Source organism: Raphanus sativus, chromosome 9 (assembly GCF_000801105.2).
Source record: "Raphanus sativus cultivar WK10039 chromosome 9, ASM80110v3, whole genome shotgun sequence".
NCBI lineage: Eukaryota > Viridiplantae > Streptophyta > Magnoliopsida > Brassicales > Brassicaceae > Raphanus > Raphanus sativus.
The window spans coordinates 23,050,677-23,069,261 of record NC_079519.1 but is presented as its reverse complement, the minus strand read 5'-3'; the positions used below and the strand labels follow the sequence as shown (position 1 = coordinate 23,069,261).

The window sequence follows — 18,585 nt, the reverse complement described above, 5'->3', positions numbered from 1 at the left end:
TAAAATTTCCAAATAAACAGGGCACCAGCTTCAGTCAAAATATTAATTATTAACTCCCAAAACTTGAGTTTACGCATGTTTTATGTTCTAAAAAATGTTGTTTACAGATTCAGTCCAACCTTTTTATTTATTTAATATATAAAAAGCACGTCAAAATTACCAAATAAAATAAAATTAAACAAAGCTCCAAAATTAAAAATCTATTTGTTTGATATGATAGAAGCAGAAATAATGAGAATGGGAGAACATAATTAAAAGATGATAGTTACTTTCTTTTAGGGTTTAGCTATGAACGGTACAAACAACACTGATTGTTTTCAAAAGAAGTTAGTATTAGCTGTAATATTCCACTTTGAACAAAGAGTTAAAAGAAAGTAAGTAACAAATATTAATAAATAATCCGTTCAAACGTCTTTATCGTTTAACATGCATGCACCCTTCTCATACGTAAAACCAATTTGATCACCCTCCTGTCCTCCACAATCGGCAACTTTGTATTTTTCTTTTCTTTTGGATCAATTAAATCAACGGATGAAAAGGAGAGATTAACCACTATAAAACGTTACAGGAGTATTGTAACTTGGTGATGGAAAATCATTTTTATGGTAGCTTAAACCAAGATTAAATGTCAAGTTGAAGAGCTAGTTTAATATAAGGACGGTTTGTGGTTAAGCAACCAACTCATCACTTGTGATTGATCCCTACACATAAACGGGACTTGTCTGACTTCTCTGTTTAAGTTGTTGATATGTTTATTGTAAATATTGTAGTTTGCAGAGTATAGTGGATTTTTTTTTTCTTTTTGATCAAGAAGAGTATAGTGGATTGGTTGTGCCAGACCGAAACATACGGATCGCACATCGAGATCATGAACTAGTTAGTTGTATGTGTTCAGTTCAAGGTTTGCTCTATTAAAAAAAAAAAAAAAAAAAAAAAGCTTAACATTAGGTGGCACGCGCCTCATGCGCAGCGAAAATTCTCTCCCAAAAACGCGGTCCCTCTCTTACTTCCTCCACCGTTGTCGATCTCGGCGGCGGCCCCCACCCGCTTCCATGGCTCGCAAAAAATCTTCCAAAAACAAATCTTCCGGCCGTCTCCCCTCTGGAATGACCAAATCCTCCTCTTCCTCACCGAATCCTTCGAAATCTGCGGCGCCTGATTCTTTTTCAGCCGCCAAATCGAAGCCCAGATCCTAGCCTCCTCAGTCTGAAATCATGCCTCAGGAGCCTCAAACCCCTCTGCCTACCCAAGCGGACCCCGAATCTACCTTGGCTAAGCAAACCGTCCTCCCGCCTCTCGAAACCCTAGCTACGGGCTCCCCGCCTGTTCCTAGCGCAGAGGCCAACGACGCAGCGCCTACTTCCCAAGAGGTAGCCGCATCTTTCCCTACGCTCCAGCCTCCCTCTGCAGCGGACCTCTGGAAGGGTTTTGTCAAGGAAGCTTCTGACAAACTCGAACCAAAGGAAACCCCTTTCCTCCTTGACTCTGGTGAATCCTGTGTTACAATCCCTAATGCAGTTGTCGAGAAGAACAAGAAAGCCTGGGAATACTTCATACTGGGACAGTTCTATGAAGAATCCCCAGCGAGAGGTGATGCCCATGCCATTGTCAATGGGATCTGGAGTCGTCAGAAACGTGATATCACTGTCAACAAGATGGAAGGTAACGCGTTCCTTTTCAGAGTTCCATGTCCTAATGCAAGACGCCGTATCCTAAAGCAAAGTTTGTGGCAAATCGATGGGCAAACCATGTTCGTGACAAAGTGGTCCCCGGGTATCCAGCAAGTCAAGCCTGAGCTAGAGACGGTTCTAGTTTGGCTCGAGTTCACGGGAGTCCCTCTTCAATTCTTCAACAGAGATGCTCTGAAGGAGATTGCAGGAATGGTTGGCAAACCCCTGTGCTTGCATCCTACTACAGAAAACCTCACCAATATAGAGGTTGCTAAGGTGTATACTGTTATTGACCCGAGGAAGCCACTTCCAGAATTCGTAAATGCGAGGTTTGAAAATGGAGACACTAGGAGAATTGCAGTCTCAAGCCCCTGGCTCCCTTCGCTCTACTCCTTCTTCAAAAAGTTTGGGCATACTATCATCCGCTGCAAGAATGCTCCCAAAACTTGCCTGACCTGCAACTCTGTGAAGCACGTCACGGCCTCTTGTCCCCGAACGAACCATCACGCTGGAGAAAAAGAAAGCGTGAAAAACGAGATGGCAAAAAGCCAATAAAAAGCCTTCTCCCTATTGTTGGTCAGCCCTCAAAGGCTACTAGCAAACCAAACCCTGCAAAGCCCTTGCCTCCTGCTCCTCTAAGCATGGTTGCTTCCTACAAGGACAAAGTGGCTGCAAACCAGGAGAAAGTGGTCCCTCCTAGCTCACGACCTCCACTCCCTGCTGACACTGACCCCCCCCCCCCCCTCTGGCTCCCTTGGTCGCTCTGGTAGCTCAGTCTCAGTATCGCATGATCTATCGAAAGGCAGCCTATATGTTGACCTCTTGGACGAAGCTGGCTTCGCTGAGCTCCCTCAAACTAGCTCTGACTCTGCTACTTCCTCCTCTGACACCTCACCCATCGAGAAAGGCGAAATCCCACCGGATGAGGAAGATGATTTCATTGAGTTTTTCTCCAAGAGACGCAAGAAGCGGGAGAAAGCAACTGCTAGGGCTAGAGGCCCTTTAACCCTCTAACCTTCTACCTCTCCATGGATCTGTTTTGCTGGAATATACGTGGAATAAATGACTCAGTAAAACGGCGGGGTTTTAGGAAGTGGATTCGTAAATACAATCCGATTTTTGGTTGTCTCGTTGAGACGCATGTACAGCAGCCTAATTCGCCTTCAATAATGAATAGCATCCTGCCCACTTGGTGTCTAGAGGAAAACTACGACTTCTCCACTCTTGGAAAAATCTGGGTTGTCTGGAAGCCATATGTGCAGGTCAAAATTATTGCTAAGTCCCTGCAGATGATCACCTGCTCTGTCAAACTCCCATTTCAGGCCAGTGAATTTGCAGTTTCTTTTATCTACGATTCTAACTGCAGAAAAGAAAGAAGACTACTATGGAGTGAGCTGGAATCTATCTCCTGCTTGCCTCAGTTATGCGGTATCCCCTGGATTGTGATGGGGGACTTCAATGAAATCATCAGTCCCTCAGAACACTCTCGAGCAAACCATCACACCTCCACCAGAGGCATGCGTGACTTCAGAGACTGCCTTCAACGCTGCTTACTGGCTGATCTTCAGTTTAGTGGAAGCACGTTTACTTGGTCGAACTCTTCTGTCTCTAAAAAGCTAGACCGTATCCTCTGCAATGACGACTGGATTAGCTCCTTCCCGGAATCTATCGCGGTCTTCGGTAAGCCCGGTATCTCTGATCACAGTCCTTGCTGTGTGTTCCTTGATCAGCTCAAGCCTCCTCAGAAGCGCCCCTTCAGATTCTTTGCCCACCTGAACACCCATCAAGACTTTCATGACCTTGTTAAAGCTGTCTGGAGCTCTATGCCTTTTGATGGGTCGAAGCAGCTGTGTGTCTCGAAGAAGCTCAAGGAAATGAAGCCTATTATTCGTTCTTTCAACAAAGAAAAATTTTCAGACCTTGAAAAGCGGGTTCAAGAGGCATTTCATCACTTAACTGATTGCCAGCAAGTCTCCTTGAATTCACCAAGATTAGGTGCTGCACCTGCATAGCGAGCTGCTCACTCCAAGTGGTTCAATCTTGCTAAAGCTGAAGATCGTTTCTTACATCAACGGTCAAGAGTGCAATGGTCAGTTGAGGGTGATGCTGGCACGGCTTTCTTTCATCGGGCAATCCGAGCAAGACAGGTCCAAAACCACATCCACTTCCTTCTGGATTCTGATGACCGTATCATTGACACTCTTGAGGGCATAAAAAGTCATGCTGTCAATTACTTTCAGCAACTTCTTGGCGGAATCAACACGCAAACAACCTCCACCCCTGCTGATATCGCTTCAATCATGCAGGTCAAATGCTCTGCTGATACCGTCTCCTCTCTTGCAGCTCCGTTCACTGACCTTGAGATTGAGAAAGCCTTCTTGTCCCTTCCCAAAAATAAATCCCCTGGCCCTGATGGATACCCAGCTAAATTCTTCACTGGCAACTGGACGGCTGTAGGCAGAGATCTTATTGATGCTGTCAAGGAATTCTTGACCACTGGGGAACTCCTTCAGCAATGGAACGCGACTCTCCTTATCCTGGTACCGAAGAAAGCCAATGCTAATAGGATTACGGAGTTTCGACCTATAGCCTACTGCAACACAATATATAAGGTTGCCTTAAAACTGTTAGCAAACATGCTAAAGGATCATCTCCCGACCCTGATCTCCACTTCTCAATCAGCTTTCGTACCTGGTCGCTTGCTGGTGGAAAATGTCCTTCTTGCCACGGAGCTGGTCTCAGGATACAACTGGAAAAAATCTCCAAACGATGCATGCTAAAGGTTGACCTCCAAAAGGCTTTTGACACGCTCGATTGGGATTTTATCCTCTACACACTTGAAGCTCTTGAATTCCCGCCGGGGTTTAGGAATCTGATCAAGAAGTGTTTGACTACTACACGCTTTTCAGTTGCTGTAAACGGAGAGTCATGCGGTTACTTTAAGGGAACCAGAGGACTCCGGCAGGGTTGTCCTCTCTCGCCATACCTCTTTGTTATTGCCCTTGAAGTCTTCACACAACAGTTACGGAGGAGATATCTGGATGGGTCTATTGGCTACCACCCCAACACATCAGCTCTTCAAGTCACTCACCTGTCTTTTGCTGATGACTTGATGATCTTTGCGGATGGTACTGCTGAATTTGTGCAATGTATAGCTGAAACAATGGAGGATTTTGCCCTTTGGTCGGGTTTGCGAATGAACAGATCAAAAACAGAGCTCTACATTGCCGGTTTGAACAGTGATGAAGCAGCAGACATCTCTTGCCTAGGCTTCACCATTGGATCCATGCCAATCAGGTACTTGGGACTTCCTCTCATGTATAGGAAGCTTCGTCTCCCTGATTATAAGCCCCTAATCGACAAGCTCTCCTCAAACTTCAATTGTTGGTCGGCCAGAGCGTTATCTTTTGCAGGAAGAAGGCAACTCCTATCCTCAGTCATTTATGGCTCCATCAACTTCTGGACATCAGCCTTCATTCTACTTAAGAACTGCATCAAGAAGATTGAATCTCTCTGTTCTCAATTCCTTTGGGGCGGTACTGAAACAAAGAAGTGTATTGCAAAGGTAGCTTGGCAAGCTGTGACTCTCCCCAAGAAGGAGGGTGGTTTGGGACTTCGAGATATATCCTATTGGAATAAAACTTTGTGTCTCAAGCTGATCTAGAGGCTCTTCACAACCAAAGATTCACTATGGGCAACTTGGATTAAGGAGTACAAGATAAAAGACTATAACTTTTGGGCTATTGATGAATCCAAGGCCTCTTCATCTTTTTGGCGCAGTCTACTCTCCTTGCGGGGTCTGGCAAACCACTTTCTTAAGGCAAAACTGGACAACGGCCAGCAGATAAGCTTCTGGTATGATAAGTGGACGCCGCTTGGACCCCTCATCATGCGCTTTGGGGATTTAGGTCCTAGAGAGCTCCAGATTGAAGAATATGCATCTGTCGCACAGGCCTGCAACGATGAGGGTTGGTTACTCAGGGGGGCACGTTCCCAGGCTGCTGAGGAGCTACAACTGCATCTCACTACCATTCCTCTGCCCACGCTAAGTGCTACGGATGATTCTTATGTGTGGGAAACGGGTGGAAATGAGTTGCAGGAGTTCTCTGCTAGCAAAACCTGGAACCAGTTAAGGAACAGAGCCCCTGAACAGCGATGGACACAAAATATTTGGTTCACAGGTCACATTCCTCGTCATGTTTTTACTACATGGGTTGCTTACCAAGATCGGCTCCCTACTAGAGCTAGACTAGTCAGTTGGGGCATGAACATCTCCTCAGCTTGTTGCCTCTGCAATTTAATGGATGAGACCAGGGACCATTTGTTCCTCCGTTGCGAGTTCAGTGAAACTGTTTGGAGTTATGTGATGTGCAGGTTAGGATACTCTCATAGAGGGTTCCACTCTTGGAATGCTCTCTCGGAGTGGATGAGGTTTCGAGACTCAGTGGTGAGCTTACCGCTCAAGCGCATCACTGCCCAAGCCACGATCTCCTGCCTCTGGACCGAAAGGAACAAGCGCCTCCATGACAACATCTCCCAACCACCACTGTCCATCTTCAAAAAGATTGATCGCCTCACCAGGGATGCCATTCTAGGGAGAAGGAAGAAGACTGCTCTGTTCCAGCACCTGATGCAAGAATGGCTCAGATTTGAGTAGCTTTCTTTTAAATACCAATTTTGCTGTTAGCTTGGCCTTATTTATTTTTTTGCCAAGGTTAACCTAACATAGTTTTTCCCTTTTTTGTAAAGTTTACAAACCCATTTCATATTTATATGATATTCACATTTTGGCAAAAAAAAAAGGTTTGCTCTATTTCTCGTTTCGGAACAAAAAAAAAATCTTTCTTCAAGTTTTGTATCTTCTTGAATGATTAAAAAGTTCTGAATCCCAAAGCTTATACATATATATTTTCCGTCGAGAACGAGGTCCATATCATTATAAATTTATTCTTTTAAGAGAACATATTCTTTCCAGCGAAATTTAAACATATAATCAATTAGACCTCGACTAGGTGATTCAAGAATTTTAGCCATTATGTCAACTTTTTGTTGGTAAGTTTTTTTTTTTTTTAAAGAGATCGTGAGGTGATGTTGTGAGTTCTTAGATTATTACGATCAAATCGATGTATGTTTAAAGACTAAGTCATAAGTCATTATAATGAGGAAAGACATTAATCTAAAATGATTTGATCACCTTACTTACAATTGCTATATATGAAGTGTTGGCAAACATTTTGCTTACATATTAATATTATTTCAAGATTTCTATAAGATCAAGCTTAGAGATCAAGAGTAAAAGGAATTCCTGTAGAGTTAAGCCATTTGTCACCTTCAATAAACGGACCAACAGTGAACTGAGTTGCTTCCACTGCGGTTTCGATACGCTTAAAACCAGGCCATTTGACCCGGTTTGTCATGTTCGAACCGGGCCCTTCATTCATATACTCTCCATAATATAAAGTGTCAAGAGCAAAATCGTCTTTCCACTCCAACCATCCAGCAGGATCTATCAAATCATCAATAAACGATTTTATAATAACCGTTCTAGAATATAGTTGCCATGGACGGCCTAAGTATGCTTTGAAGTTAGCCTTCACAGGGACCAAATCGGGAGCAGCCAAGATCCTGCAGTTTATCATAGAAATACCCGTGGGCTGACGGGGATCTTCTCGACCTTGAGCAGTATATGTGATTCTCTGGTTGAGGTTTGGTCTACGAGCATGGAGACTACAGTTCTGGAACACAGCCGCTGCGTCACCAAATATGAAATCGACCGTGCCATAAATATCACATTCTCTATAGAACTGTTTGTGTGAGTGGACGTAAATGGTGTCTTGGTAGCTTTCAAAGCTGCATCGGTAGAAAGCAGAGAGGTCAGACCCGCTACGCAACGCCACAGCCTGGTGCTTGGTCGGTCCAGCATCGTTCACGAATGATATGTCCTTAGCTATAAAGCCACTACCTCTTACGCCTGCATAAACAAAAACGTGTAATGGACTGGACATAAAATAACAAAGAGACGAAAGTTAAATGGATTCCAATAATGGCTAAGATACTGATCTGTAATAAACTGGCTGCGAAAATGTTTAGGATTTAAGTTCAAAAAAAAAAAAGAAAATGTTTAGGATTATGAAGAAAAGTTACCCACAGTAGCAGAGTTAAATGCTGTCCATCCATCTGCGCCACTGCGGTTAGCTTTTATTACTGTCCGTCCGATTCCGTCTCCGACAAACATTATCATCGTTTTCTCCCTCGGTATTTCAATGTTTTCTAAATATACTCCATACTTTATACATATCACAAATCTATCATAAAAGTATCAATATTACTCTCAGAGTTTTAAATTATCAATAAATAAAACTAAAAATAATAATGTCAAAGCAAAATTTTCAATTATTAATTATTTATAAATAAAAACGAAAAAATCGGATTTCTATTGAAGGAAAAGATCGGATGGCTATTTCAAAATAAACAAGAATCCGAATGAATTAAATTAATTTTACGTAGAACTTAAAGTAAAATATGATAGCAAATCTGTTCAGTTTGGAAGCATCGTATAATAAAACGATAATTGGTAAAAAAAGTAGTGTAAAATGTACTAATAGCATTTCCAATATCAAGTACCCTCATTTCGAAAAGAAACATCTTTAAAATGAAGGGTTGAGTGTGTGTTACTCTAATGGTCACCTTCTAATTTATTTTTAGGAGGTTTTGATATTTATATGTTGAACCTTCAGTATTATTAATAATTAATAATCACTAAATTTTCAATAAAATTTAAAAATTAGTATTTGAAAATATGAAAATCAAATATTTTGAGAAATATATAATTATAAATACTAAAATATAACAAGACGTAATATAAAAATTAATATATTGTTTATAAGAAAATATAGTGAAAACACTAAATGTGACATAAAAATATTCATGAAATTCTTAAACATATATATAAAATTAAAATGAAAATAAATAGTGTTTAAGGGGATTGGAATGCAAAATCCCCAAAAATGAAGATATATATATATATATATATATATATATATATATATATGAGACTGCTGAAATGTATGATAATTAAATTGTGTCTAACTCAGTATTTTTTCAATTGATTAAATTGTTTCTATTAAATATTTTTATGGTGCTTCAAGATTAAAAATATGTATAAGTAATAAAAAAATTCAACTTCTAGTTTCTACTTAAACTATCTAATGAAGTAGTGATAGGTTATTTGAAAATATTAAAAAATCTATGCTTTTTAAAGTTACGTTTATGAGAATTTGGTTTCCTTATATATGAAAACTATTAACTGATGAGATATTTTGTGACGACTTGACACGGGGTGTTTTTTTTTTGGCAAATACTTGACACTTTTGGTATTGCCATTGATCACGTGCAGGAATGGTAGACATTGTCTCGTTCTTCAAGTTTAAGATTCGTCGTTGTTAGATCCGTGACGAGTACTACTTATGTTTAAGATATTTTTAGAAACAAGAAAAGTCTCTAAAGAAAAAAGTAATACATCGATCTTATGAACATTTCATCATGGTACTCCTGAGCTTATTTGTAAGAGTTTTTTTTTTATGTGCACAGTTTTAGATATTAAATAAAGAACCACCTGATACCTTAGAGTTAGACATTACACTTAATTATTCTCTTTTGCACCAAATTAATCTAAATCTAGCTTCCACGTAAAGAAGAAGCAAAATTAAAACGACTCAAAAGAAAAATTAATCACTAAGCAGGCAAAAAAAAAAAAGCTGATTTAATATAATTTCGTAACTAGTAAAATTTGCAAAACGATTAGCATGTTACCTTACCAACAAAAACCTAACATATATGTAACGTTTTCGTACCTGGTTTCGCTCGAGTTGGGAGCGGCCGACACGGCCTCACCAATGGTTGTGAAGTTTCCGGTACCATTTTGAGACACCACCAGATCAAACTTAGTCTCATCCGTCGGATCCTGAAAGAGTTTCCGGTCGACCCACGTCGGAAGCCTAATGTTGTTCTCTAATTTCTCCGCAATATTCTCAAGCATAGCTAGTGATTCTCTGACATGTCTAGAGATATTGAAAAGACTCTCCTTCATGCTTTCACCAACCCCATACGTCTTACTATTACCGTCGTCATCGTCGCTAGAAGCGAAGCCATCAAGACACGTTCGTGTATTCGTCATAGTGGCACTGAGCAACATACTGACGCTGTAGAGATCCGGCGAAGGAGACTGGAACTCCGAGATTGCGGTGGTGAGATCGAAGACGGAGTCATCGAGTAGCTCGAGACAGTCACCAAACGCGCAACGATCGCGATGTGTTAGGTTTGAGCCGAGACTCTTTTGGAGGTCGGAGAAGTTTGAGGAAGAAAGATTGACCTTGGAGATGGTTTCGTTTAAAGTAGCAACGAGGAGCTCGGCGATGTTACCGGAGGATGTAAGACGCTGCGTTTTGTGGAGGGTTGGTGGTGAATGAGATGAAACGTCGGTTGATAAGAATATTAGGAGAAAGGTGAATGGTAGTAATAAGCTGAGAGTTACAATGTATTTTGGCTCTCTTTTTAGATGAATCATTTTTTATGAAAAAAATAAATAGTGCAAAGGGAGAAACTATAAGAGAAGCTGAAATGTGAAGTGAAAGGTGAAATCATATATAAGTATACTTAACACTAAAGTCCACCGGTAACGTAAAAGGAATTTATACTTAATGTGATTTGTTTTTTGTATGCCGAAAGGAATTTTATTTCAGTCAGATTTCCAATTCATGGAATACAGACAGAGAGATATCATTTGAAAATTGAGATAGAGAGGAGAAACAGTGGATAACACTAGAATGCTTATTTGTTCAAAAAAAAGTACACAAAAAAATCTAAAATAATATTAACTAAAAATTTGCTTTATATTTGGATTGGTTTTAGTGATTAAATATTAAAATTTATTATCGAGGAGGTGGGTTTACTTAACCCTCATATTGTAAAAGAAGTTCAAGGTTTTTTCAATGGGGAGTTTTCACCGGAAAACATAAACTACACCTACATCCGGTTTATACGAAGATCACCAACCAGCAAAAATTTCAGACTATTGATCAATTCGTTGTGCAATGTGTATTACAATACTTACTCTAAACTACTTACCCGTAGGTTGCAGCCGATGATGGAGAAGCTGATTTCGGAAAATTGGTCCGCATTTGTCATGGGTTGAGCAATTGGAGATAATATGCTTATCATGTACGAGGTCCTTCATTACCTCAAAACCTCCAAAGCGGAACAGCGATGTGTTATGACAGTCAAGACGGAAATGAGTAAGGCGTACGACCGTCTTAAATGGGAATTTATCTCACTAGTGCTATCCCAGTTGAGATTCCAGTGAGATCTGATCAGCTGTGTTATGCAGTGTATCTCATCTGTTACCTATTCTTTCTCATTAACGGATTGCCTAGAAAGAAAGTAGTACTCAGTAGAGGTATCTATCAAGGAGACTCTTTTTCTTCTTACATATTCATCATGTGTAACGAAGTCCTCTCGGGATTATGTAACAGCGCGCAAGAGGATAGGACTCTTAAGAGAATGATTGTGGCAAGATCAAGCCCCCAGATAAATCATCTCCTCTTTGTGGACGATGCCATATTCTTCCTCCAAGCAAATAATGTGAACTGCACAACACTAAAGATCATACTGAGACAACATCCAGACATCCTTAAACAATGAAACTCAGCCATTAACTTTTCACGGAAGAAACCTGTTTTCCTTAAAGAGATGGTGAAAGAAGAGTTACAAATCGAAAAGGAAGGTGGAGCTGGAAAATACTTAAGTTTCCCAGAAAATTTTGTACGTCGAAAGCATGACATGTTCTCCTCCGTCGTGGACCGTATAAAACAGAAGTCAAGAGGGTGGTCAAACAAGTTCTTTTCATTGGCCAGTTTTTCAGTGTAAGCGCATCTAGTCAGCTGTGACCCAGTTTTAGTGGGATAATAATTAAGATTCAAGCAAAATGGTGTGGGTCTCATGAAAAAGATGGTAAAGCCTAAAGCGATTGGAGGGGTATTGGTCTCCGAGACTTTCAAAGCTTCAATGCTGTGCTGCTGGATAAGATAGGCTGGAGACTACATCAGAAACCAAACTGCCTCCTTGGTAAAGTACTCAGAGGTAAATATTATTCTGAAGATAATATCCTCACCGCCACAGACTCCTCTTCTATCTCGCAGAGGAGTATCTTGGTTGGTAGATATCTGCTGGTAAGAAAATCTGAGCTGGATTGTTGGTGATGGCAAATCTATTAAAGTATGGCAGGACCTTTGGTTGGCTGCGAGATACCAGGAGAGACAATTAGGGCCTCCTCGCAGGCAGTATGTTATCTCACGGTGTCGGAACTAATGGTAACAGGGGCCACATAATGGGACTTATTTAAAATCCATCTCTGCTTACTTGACTATGAGAATAGGATCTTGTGCATTAAACCAAGTGAAACCAGGGCTCTGGATAAGTTGATATGGCTAGGCATTAAGAAGGCGAATACACAGCCAAATCGAGATTTATACGGCTGTTGACAGTGAGAAAATCGGAGACGAGATGATGAACGTTGCTGATTTTAGGTGGAAAATAAATTTGTGTTTGCTTCGAGTCTGATCTACACAACTGATCAAAACCATCAATGCCGGAAATTGCATCCCAGAGCTCTATGGAGTGATTTTTGATATCTTATATTTTGTAGCAACGTTTAAGTCTGCTTGTTTTTCATGGATACCTCGTGAGAGGAACATCCTTGCTGATACTTTGGTTAAAAAGACTTGAATGTAGGCGGAACTCTGGTGGTTGACGGAACACTTATGCCTCTCAGCTAACATTCTTCTTTCTAATTAAAGCATGTGTTTCAAAAAAGCGTAGATTTACAAAAAAACTATAGAATATGTAGTAATTTAGTCATTTTTTCCCTTTATTAATATTATTTAGAAGATTATTTCCTTATATGTAATTTTCATAATTTTGTGTTATAGAATTTGCCAGTAAAAAGGTTATGGTATTTGTCACTAACAATCACATAAAATACATGGTATCTACCAAAAACCGTTATAATTCCATAAAAAATCTCTATAAACACTATAAATATAAAGATCATATATATATTTGCAGTTAAACGTATATATAAGGTAGATAGTATTATCGGTTGACGAATTGTCTATGTCATCTTTCTCATAATTATAATATTATAATAAATCAGGTTAAAAATACTATGAAATCTAATTATGTCAAAATCAATGATATATGTTAATTTTGTTTTCAAATTTGGCTATTAGCTAGCCAAATTAACCCAATTTTGATAGCGCTATTACTCCAAAAGTAATCCCAAAAAAATGAACCGTTTCATAATCTTTATGTCAGTTAGTGTTAGAGTTATTCTTGGGTTCACCCCTAGAGTGAACTTTTAGGTTCACCAACCAATAGGAATCAAGTATTTCATAATTAATATCTTAAAAAAAAAGAAACAAAATATTGTCAAGTTATATTATGTTTTAAAAATAAATAAAATAAAGATAATATTAGGTACAAAAAATGATTTAAAAATATATATTTTTAACATTGTCAAAAAAATAAACCCTAAACCCTAAATCTTAAACCCTAAACCCTTGAATATACCCTAAACCCTTGGGTATACGATAAACCCTTGGATAATCTTAAACTCTAAACCCTAAACTCTAGTATATGCAAAAAAAATTAGATATTTTAACACCGTCATCGAAATACTAAACCCTAAATCCTAAACTCTAAATACTAAACCTTTGGGTAAACCCTAAACTCCTTTTAAGATTAAGGATTTGGTATTTTAAAGATTTAGTGTTTAATGTTTTAATTTAGAGTTTAGAGTTTAGGGTTTAGTGTTTTGACGAGGGAGTTAAAATATTTTTTTTTTTGCATATATTACTATTTTTATTTATTTTAATATTTTTATTTTAAAAACATAATATAACTTGATAATATTTTGTTTTTTTTTAAAAGATATCAATTGTGAAATGGTTAATTCCTATTGGTTGGATGAACCTCTAGATTTTTTATAGGTGAACCCAAGAATAAGTCTTAGTCAGTGTTGTTAAACCCGGATCGGACCGGCGGTCCGACCGGGTTCAACCGCGAACCGGACACCTATCCGGGTTGGTTTAATGTCAAAACCCAACTAAAGTTGAACCGATTAAAAACCCATGTTGAACCGCTAAAAACCCGGGAACCGAGTGACCCAACGAACCGACGAAACCCTGGTTCGTATAAAAATCAAAATTTTGTTAATAAAATAATTATTTTTTCTCCCTTTTTAACATATATACTATTTTGTTTGTCACAAATTGCAACCAAAATAGAGTTTTGTAACTAATGTGTATATAATTTTTATAGGTGATGAAGATTTAGAAGGACAAAGATTTGGAGAATAAACTTTAAATGTTTTTTTTCCTATTGACTTTAGATTTGTACTATTATTTTTTTTATTATTTTTATCACATTTTAATTTGTTATTTTTGAAAGTTTTCTAAACATTATGACTATTTTTTGAAAAAAATATATATAATATTTATAAAATAATAAATTCAGTTTAATCTAATCGACCCCGGTCGAACCAGGTCGAACCACAATGACCCGTGACCCAAATAATTTCCGGTTCGTTCGCCGGTCCGGTTTTAAAAACACTGGTCTTAGTGTTATGACTTTTGAATATTTTGAGTTGGAAGCATTTATGTTTTCCAAATCCTCCAGCCGAGAAAATACTATAATGATAGAACGGACTCATTCCACCTAAAGTTCTCAACGTACATTATATGGAAAAAGGATCTATTCTTACGAGATTTAATGCATAGTAATCATTCAGCCTTTATCTGGTTCACCGAAAAGAATGGACAAGCAAGGAAAGTGTACACGTGTCTCTTGAGGCATGGGCCTAAATTAGAGAGTTTTTATAACGTTCAAGTGTATAGAGGAGCCTCTCGTAAAACGATGTGTGAGCACCGTGAATGGACTGCTAGAATCGATGGGATTTATTTTTATGAAAAATGGTATATACTGCCGAGGGTACATGCTCTTTCGTGGAATAAAAGATAATGTGCTTTTCTTAAAAATAAAAACAACAAATTAACACTTTTTTGGATTTATCGATATATAATTGCATCTGTATAGTTGTCGTAGTTACATTTCGTTGTTATACTTTCGTTTTCTCTATATGAATCCATATTGTACATAAATATATAGGGCTTTTTGCAAAATTGACTCAAAACTTAAAGTCAAACACAAAAGTAACCACTCATTTTTTATCTTTCTTTTGCCCTATTCACCCCATATGTTCACAGTATTTACGAAAATGCCATTAATTTTTTTTTAATATTTTTCGAAAATGACCATTTTACTCTCTCAACTTCATCATCTTCAGGTATTTACAAGATTACAATCGCCTTCAATACCCCAACTACCATGAACAACCAATTTGAAGCTGTTAATGCACCTGAAATCGATTTACTGTCTCTCTCTCAATTGTTATGAACTGAAAACAACATCTCTTTCACTTTGTCTCCATATTCATCCAAAAAACTCAAGTTTTTGATTTTAATTTTTTTTTGTTGATAAAGACATTCAAGCTTACTATTCTTGGTGGGTTACTCTCGTTTAAGGTTCCGGATATTTGGAGAAGACTTCTGTGTGGTAAGGTAGTCATCTCACTAATTTAATGTATGAAATTGGAAAAATTTCCAGATCTGTCTGCGTAGAAGACTTACCTATAAGTTGTCTGGCTGTAGAACACTTACGGTTAAGTCTTCTGGACAAAGAGACGACTTACTTGTAAGTAGTCCATCTTTCTTTGTTTAGAAAAAAAACCCGAGAATATCCTAGTAAGTCGTCTAGGATAAACGGGTTACTTTTGCATTTGACCGAACTGTGTTAGATATTTGACTTTTCCCAGACGACTTACTAGTAAGTCGTCTCTGGAGAAACCAAAAAAATCAATATTTTATTAAAGCTAGACGACTTACTGGTAAGTCGTCTCAGGTTAATTTTTCAATTGGAAAAACAACTTAAATATTTATTTTCTCCGAGACGAATTACTTGAAGGTCGTCCAGTCAGAAGACTTACTTGAAGGTCGTCTAGGATAAGTAAAGTCGTCCAGATTTTATTCTGAGATTCTGGTCAAACCTTGCTTATCTCAGACGACTTCCGTGTAAGTCGTCTATCTGGACGTCTTCCGTTTAAGTCGTCTGGAAAAAATAAAAATTTCAGTTTTATTTTCGAATTTTAAACTAACATGAGACGACTTACAAGTAAGTCATCTCGTTTTAATAAAATATTGAGTTTTTTGTTTTCCGAGGGACGACTTACTAGTAAGTCGTATAAGAAAAGTCAATTTTTCTGACACAATTCGGTCAAATGCAAAAGTACCTGTTTATCCGAGACGATTTACAAGTAAGTCGTCCAGCTTAAAGTCAATTGCCAAAATGACCTCTTCAGACGACTTACTTGTAAGTCGTTTAAGTATTCCAGACGACTTACCAGTAAGTCGTCTGCGTCAATGTTTAGTAAACTTTCATTTTCTCCAAAACTATAAAGACTTTTTTACATTTTCTTATTAATTCATGTATATTAATCAATATTGGAGCTACTGAATTAAATTTATAACATAATTGGTAATATTTAAGAGTTTAAGAGTCAACATCACTTCATGTTAATCAAAGTTTCTAGCTAATGTGTTTTTATTTTTGATTTTGTGCAGATGATATGCCGGTTACCTGCAGTGTATGGAGAATGGTTGTGGAAAGATGGTTGTTGGGATTTTGTGGTTGATGATTCCAAAGGAGCGAGAATGTTTTTTTTGAGTGAAGGTTCGACACATGCTGAACTTGTTGCAATGACTGAAGAAGATTTTAACTTGGATATGAGCATAGAATCTGTGGAGATAAGTTACTCAGTACCAGAAGCAATGATGCAAGATATGGCTCCAGATACCCCTCCTATTCATGTTACAAGTGATAGACAAGTTGGATACTTGCTCGAGATAACCAAAACGCACGGAGTACGGCTTTATGTATCAAGCCGTAGCAAGATGAGAAGCCGTAGCAAGATGAGAACGGTTTAAGAGGAAAGGGAAGAAGTTAATGAAGCTGGTGGGGAGGAGGATGATGACGAGGAGGATGATGGGGAGGAGGATGATGGGGAGGAGCAGGATGAGGAGGTGGATGATGGGGAGGAGGATGATGGAGAGGAGGATGCTGATATCTGTGATGTTGCTGAAGCGGTCGAGGATGATGAGAATTACAGTGTTTATGGAAAGGTCAAAGATGAGGACTCAGAAGAAGATGATATGTGTTTTGAAGATTTCAAAGAAACATATGCTATTGAAGGAGAAAAATTTCAAAGAAACAAGCTACATGTCAACCAGAGTTTCGTTAGCAAGGATGCATTGGTTTCGGAGCTGCGGTTGACAGCAGTGAGGCGTGGATTCACCTTCAGATTATACAAGTCATCGAAAACTCTCCTTGTGGCAATATGTCGGGTTAGTGGTTATGGATGGAGGATCAGAGCGAGTGTGAAACATGGGACAAACACGTTTTGGGTAACAAAGTATGTGCAAGCTTATACATGCTCAGTGGGAGATAGAATCGCTCAGTGGAAACATTGTACTCTGAAGTATATTGCTCGGCTTTTCATTGATCGTGTTGGAATCATTGATGGGTTAAATCTGCAGCATATCAGTGATGCTATGAAGAACATGTTTGGTATGACGCTTAATTACACCACTTCATATAGAGCAATGTTATATGCACAAATGTTGGTGAGAGGATCAACAGAAGATGGGTATTCGCGACTGCCATCATATCTCGAGCAAGTCTCTTTAGCAAATCCCGATTCTATCACGGCTATAGAACTCGATTCTCTGAACCGATTTAAGTATCTATTTATCTCCTTTGGAGCTTCTATCAAAGGTTTTAAGTATCAGAGAAGGGTCATTGTGGTGGATGGGACTCACCTAAATGGGAAGTATGGAAGTGTTATGTTAGTTGCAGCGGCACAAGATGGGAATTTTCAGATATTTCCATTGGCTTTTGGGATCATAGATGCTGAAGATGGACCTTTTTGGAAATGGTTTTTCACAAAATTGGCTAGTTGTATATCCCATGACTCTCCTCTGGTGATAGTGTCCGACCGACACGAGGCAATTAAAAGTGCGTGTGATAAGGTGTTTCCTTGGGCAACCCGAGGAATATGTTATTATCACCTTCAAGAAAACATTGTCAAAACTTATAAAGGGAGACATCTTTTGTACTTGGTGAAAGGTGCTGATTATGCTCACACGGTTTCCAACAAAGTTCAATGATCTCCTCCTTCTCAACAAAGTTTTCCACTCTAGTCTGCAATAAATAAAAGATATGAACTTAGATAAAGTCGTCTGGAAAGAAAAGACTTCGCAGAAGACTTGTAATTAAGTCGTCTGGAAAGTCTTCTAGCTGGAAGACTTTGCGGACAACTTAAATATGAGTCGTCCGCAAAGTCTTCCAGCTAGAAGACTTTCCAGACGACTTAATTATAAGTCTCCTGCGAAATCTTTTGGATACAAGTTTAAATACCTGACTGCAGATAGCCTGTTGAAACCATCTGTGTCCTTTGCCACCCGATTAAGCCAGTAACGGTACAGCCGGTTCGCCTCCTACGGAAGTACCATAACCAGCACCAAGTTCCGGCAGAGCTGTGTACACCCAGGACTGGAAAGCTTGTACAAACCCATCAATCGTGTAACAACTCGTGATATTTTTGGCCTTCAGAGACTCAATCAGCACCTTAAAAGCGACTCTCCCCCATGGATAATTCTCAAACCGTTCTAAATCCATCACCAGCTTTGCCAGACTAGCCCGTGTAGAGGTTGTGACCTTTTTCCCTTCAATGTATCCAGCGAAGATA

General features: G+C 38.8%; 2 protein-coding genes across 2 annotated transcripts; one reads left to right on the top strand and one right to left on the bottom strand.

Annotated features, from left to right (window-relative positions):
- Positions 1 to 2,839: 2,839 nt before the first annotated feature.
- Positions 2,840 to 6,327, top strand: LOC108825037 (uncharacterized). The gene is made up of 4 exons (XM_056994902.1): positions 2,840 to 3,640; positions 3,683 to 4,405; positions 4,453 to 5,235; positions 5,335 to 6,327. The coding sequence occupies exons 1-4, from the start codon at positions 2,840 to 2,842 to the stop codon at positions 6,325 to 6,327; spliced, it is 3,300 nt and encodes a 1,099-aa protein (XP_056850882.1).
- A 515-nt stretch (positions 6,328 to 6,842) lies between these two features.
- Positions 6,843 to 10,285, bottom strand: LOC108827174 (probable pectinesterase/pectinesterase inhibitor 40). Its single transcript, XM_018600525.2, has 3 exons — positions 9,524 to 10,285; positions 7,815 to 7,975; positions 6,843 to 7,641 (listed from the first exon to the last, which is right to left on the bottom strand). Exons 1-3 carry the CDS (start codon positions 10,234 to 10,236, stop codon positions 6,950 to 6,952), a joined length of 1,566 nt encoding a protein of 521 aa, XP_018456027.1. The 5' UTR covers positions 10,237 to 10,285; the 3' UTR covers positions 6,843 to 6,949.
- Positions 10,286 to 18,585: the final 8,300 nt, after the last annotated feature.

What these genes read in the sequence shown, in the direction of transcription:
- LOC108825037 (XM_056994902.1), top strand. Translation starts at nt 2,840, where the DNA reads ATGAATAGCATCCTGCCCACTTGGTGTCTAGAGGAAAACTACGACTTC. An exon ending in ACTTAACTGATTGCCAGCAA is followed by an intron (nt 3,641 to 3,682) that starts GTCTCCTTGAAT and finishes GCACCTGCATAG; the next exon opens with CGAGCTGCTCACTCCAAGTG. An exon ending in TCCTTCTTGCCACGGAGCTG is followed by an intron (nt 4,406 to 4,452) that starts GTCTCAGGATAC and finishes TGCATGCTAAAG; the next exon opens with GTTGACCTCCAAAAGGCTTT.
- LOC108827174 (XM_018600525.2), bottom strand. Translation starts at nt 10,236, where the DNA reads ATGATTCATCTAAAAAGAGAGCCAAAATACATTGTAACTCTCAGCTTA. An exon ending in CCCAACTCGAGCGAAACCAG is followed by an intron (nt 7,976 to 9,523) that starts GTACGAAAACGT and finishes CTTTTATGATAG; the next exon opens with ATTTGTGATATGTATAAAGT. An exon ending in ATTTAACTCTGCTACTGTGG is followed by an intron (nt 7,642 to 7,814) that starts GTAACTTTTCTT and finishes TTGTTTATGCAG; the next exon opens with GCGTAAGAGGTAGTGGCTTT.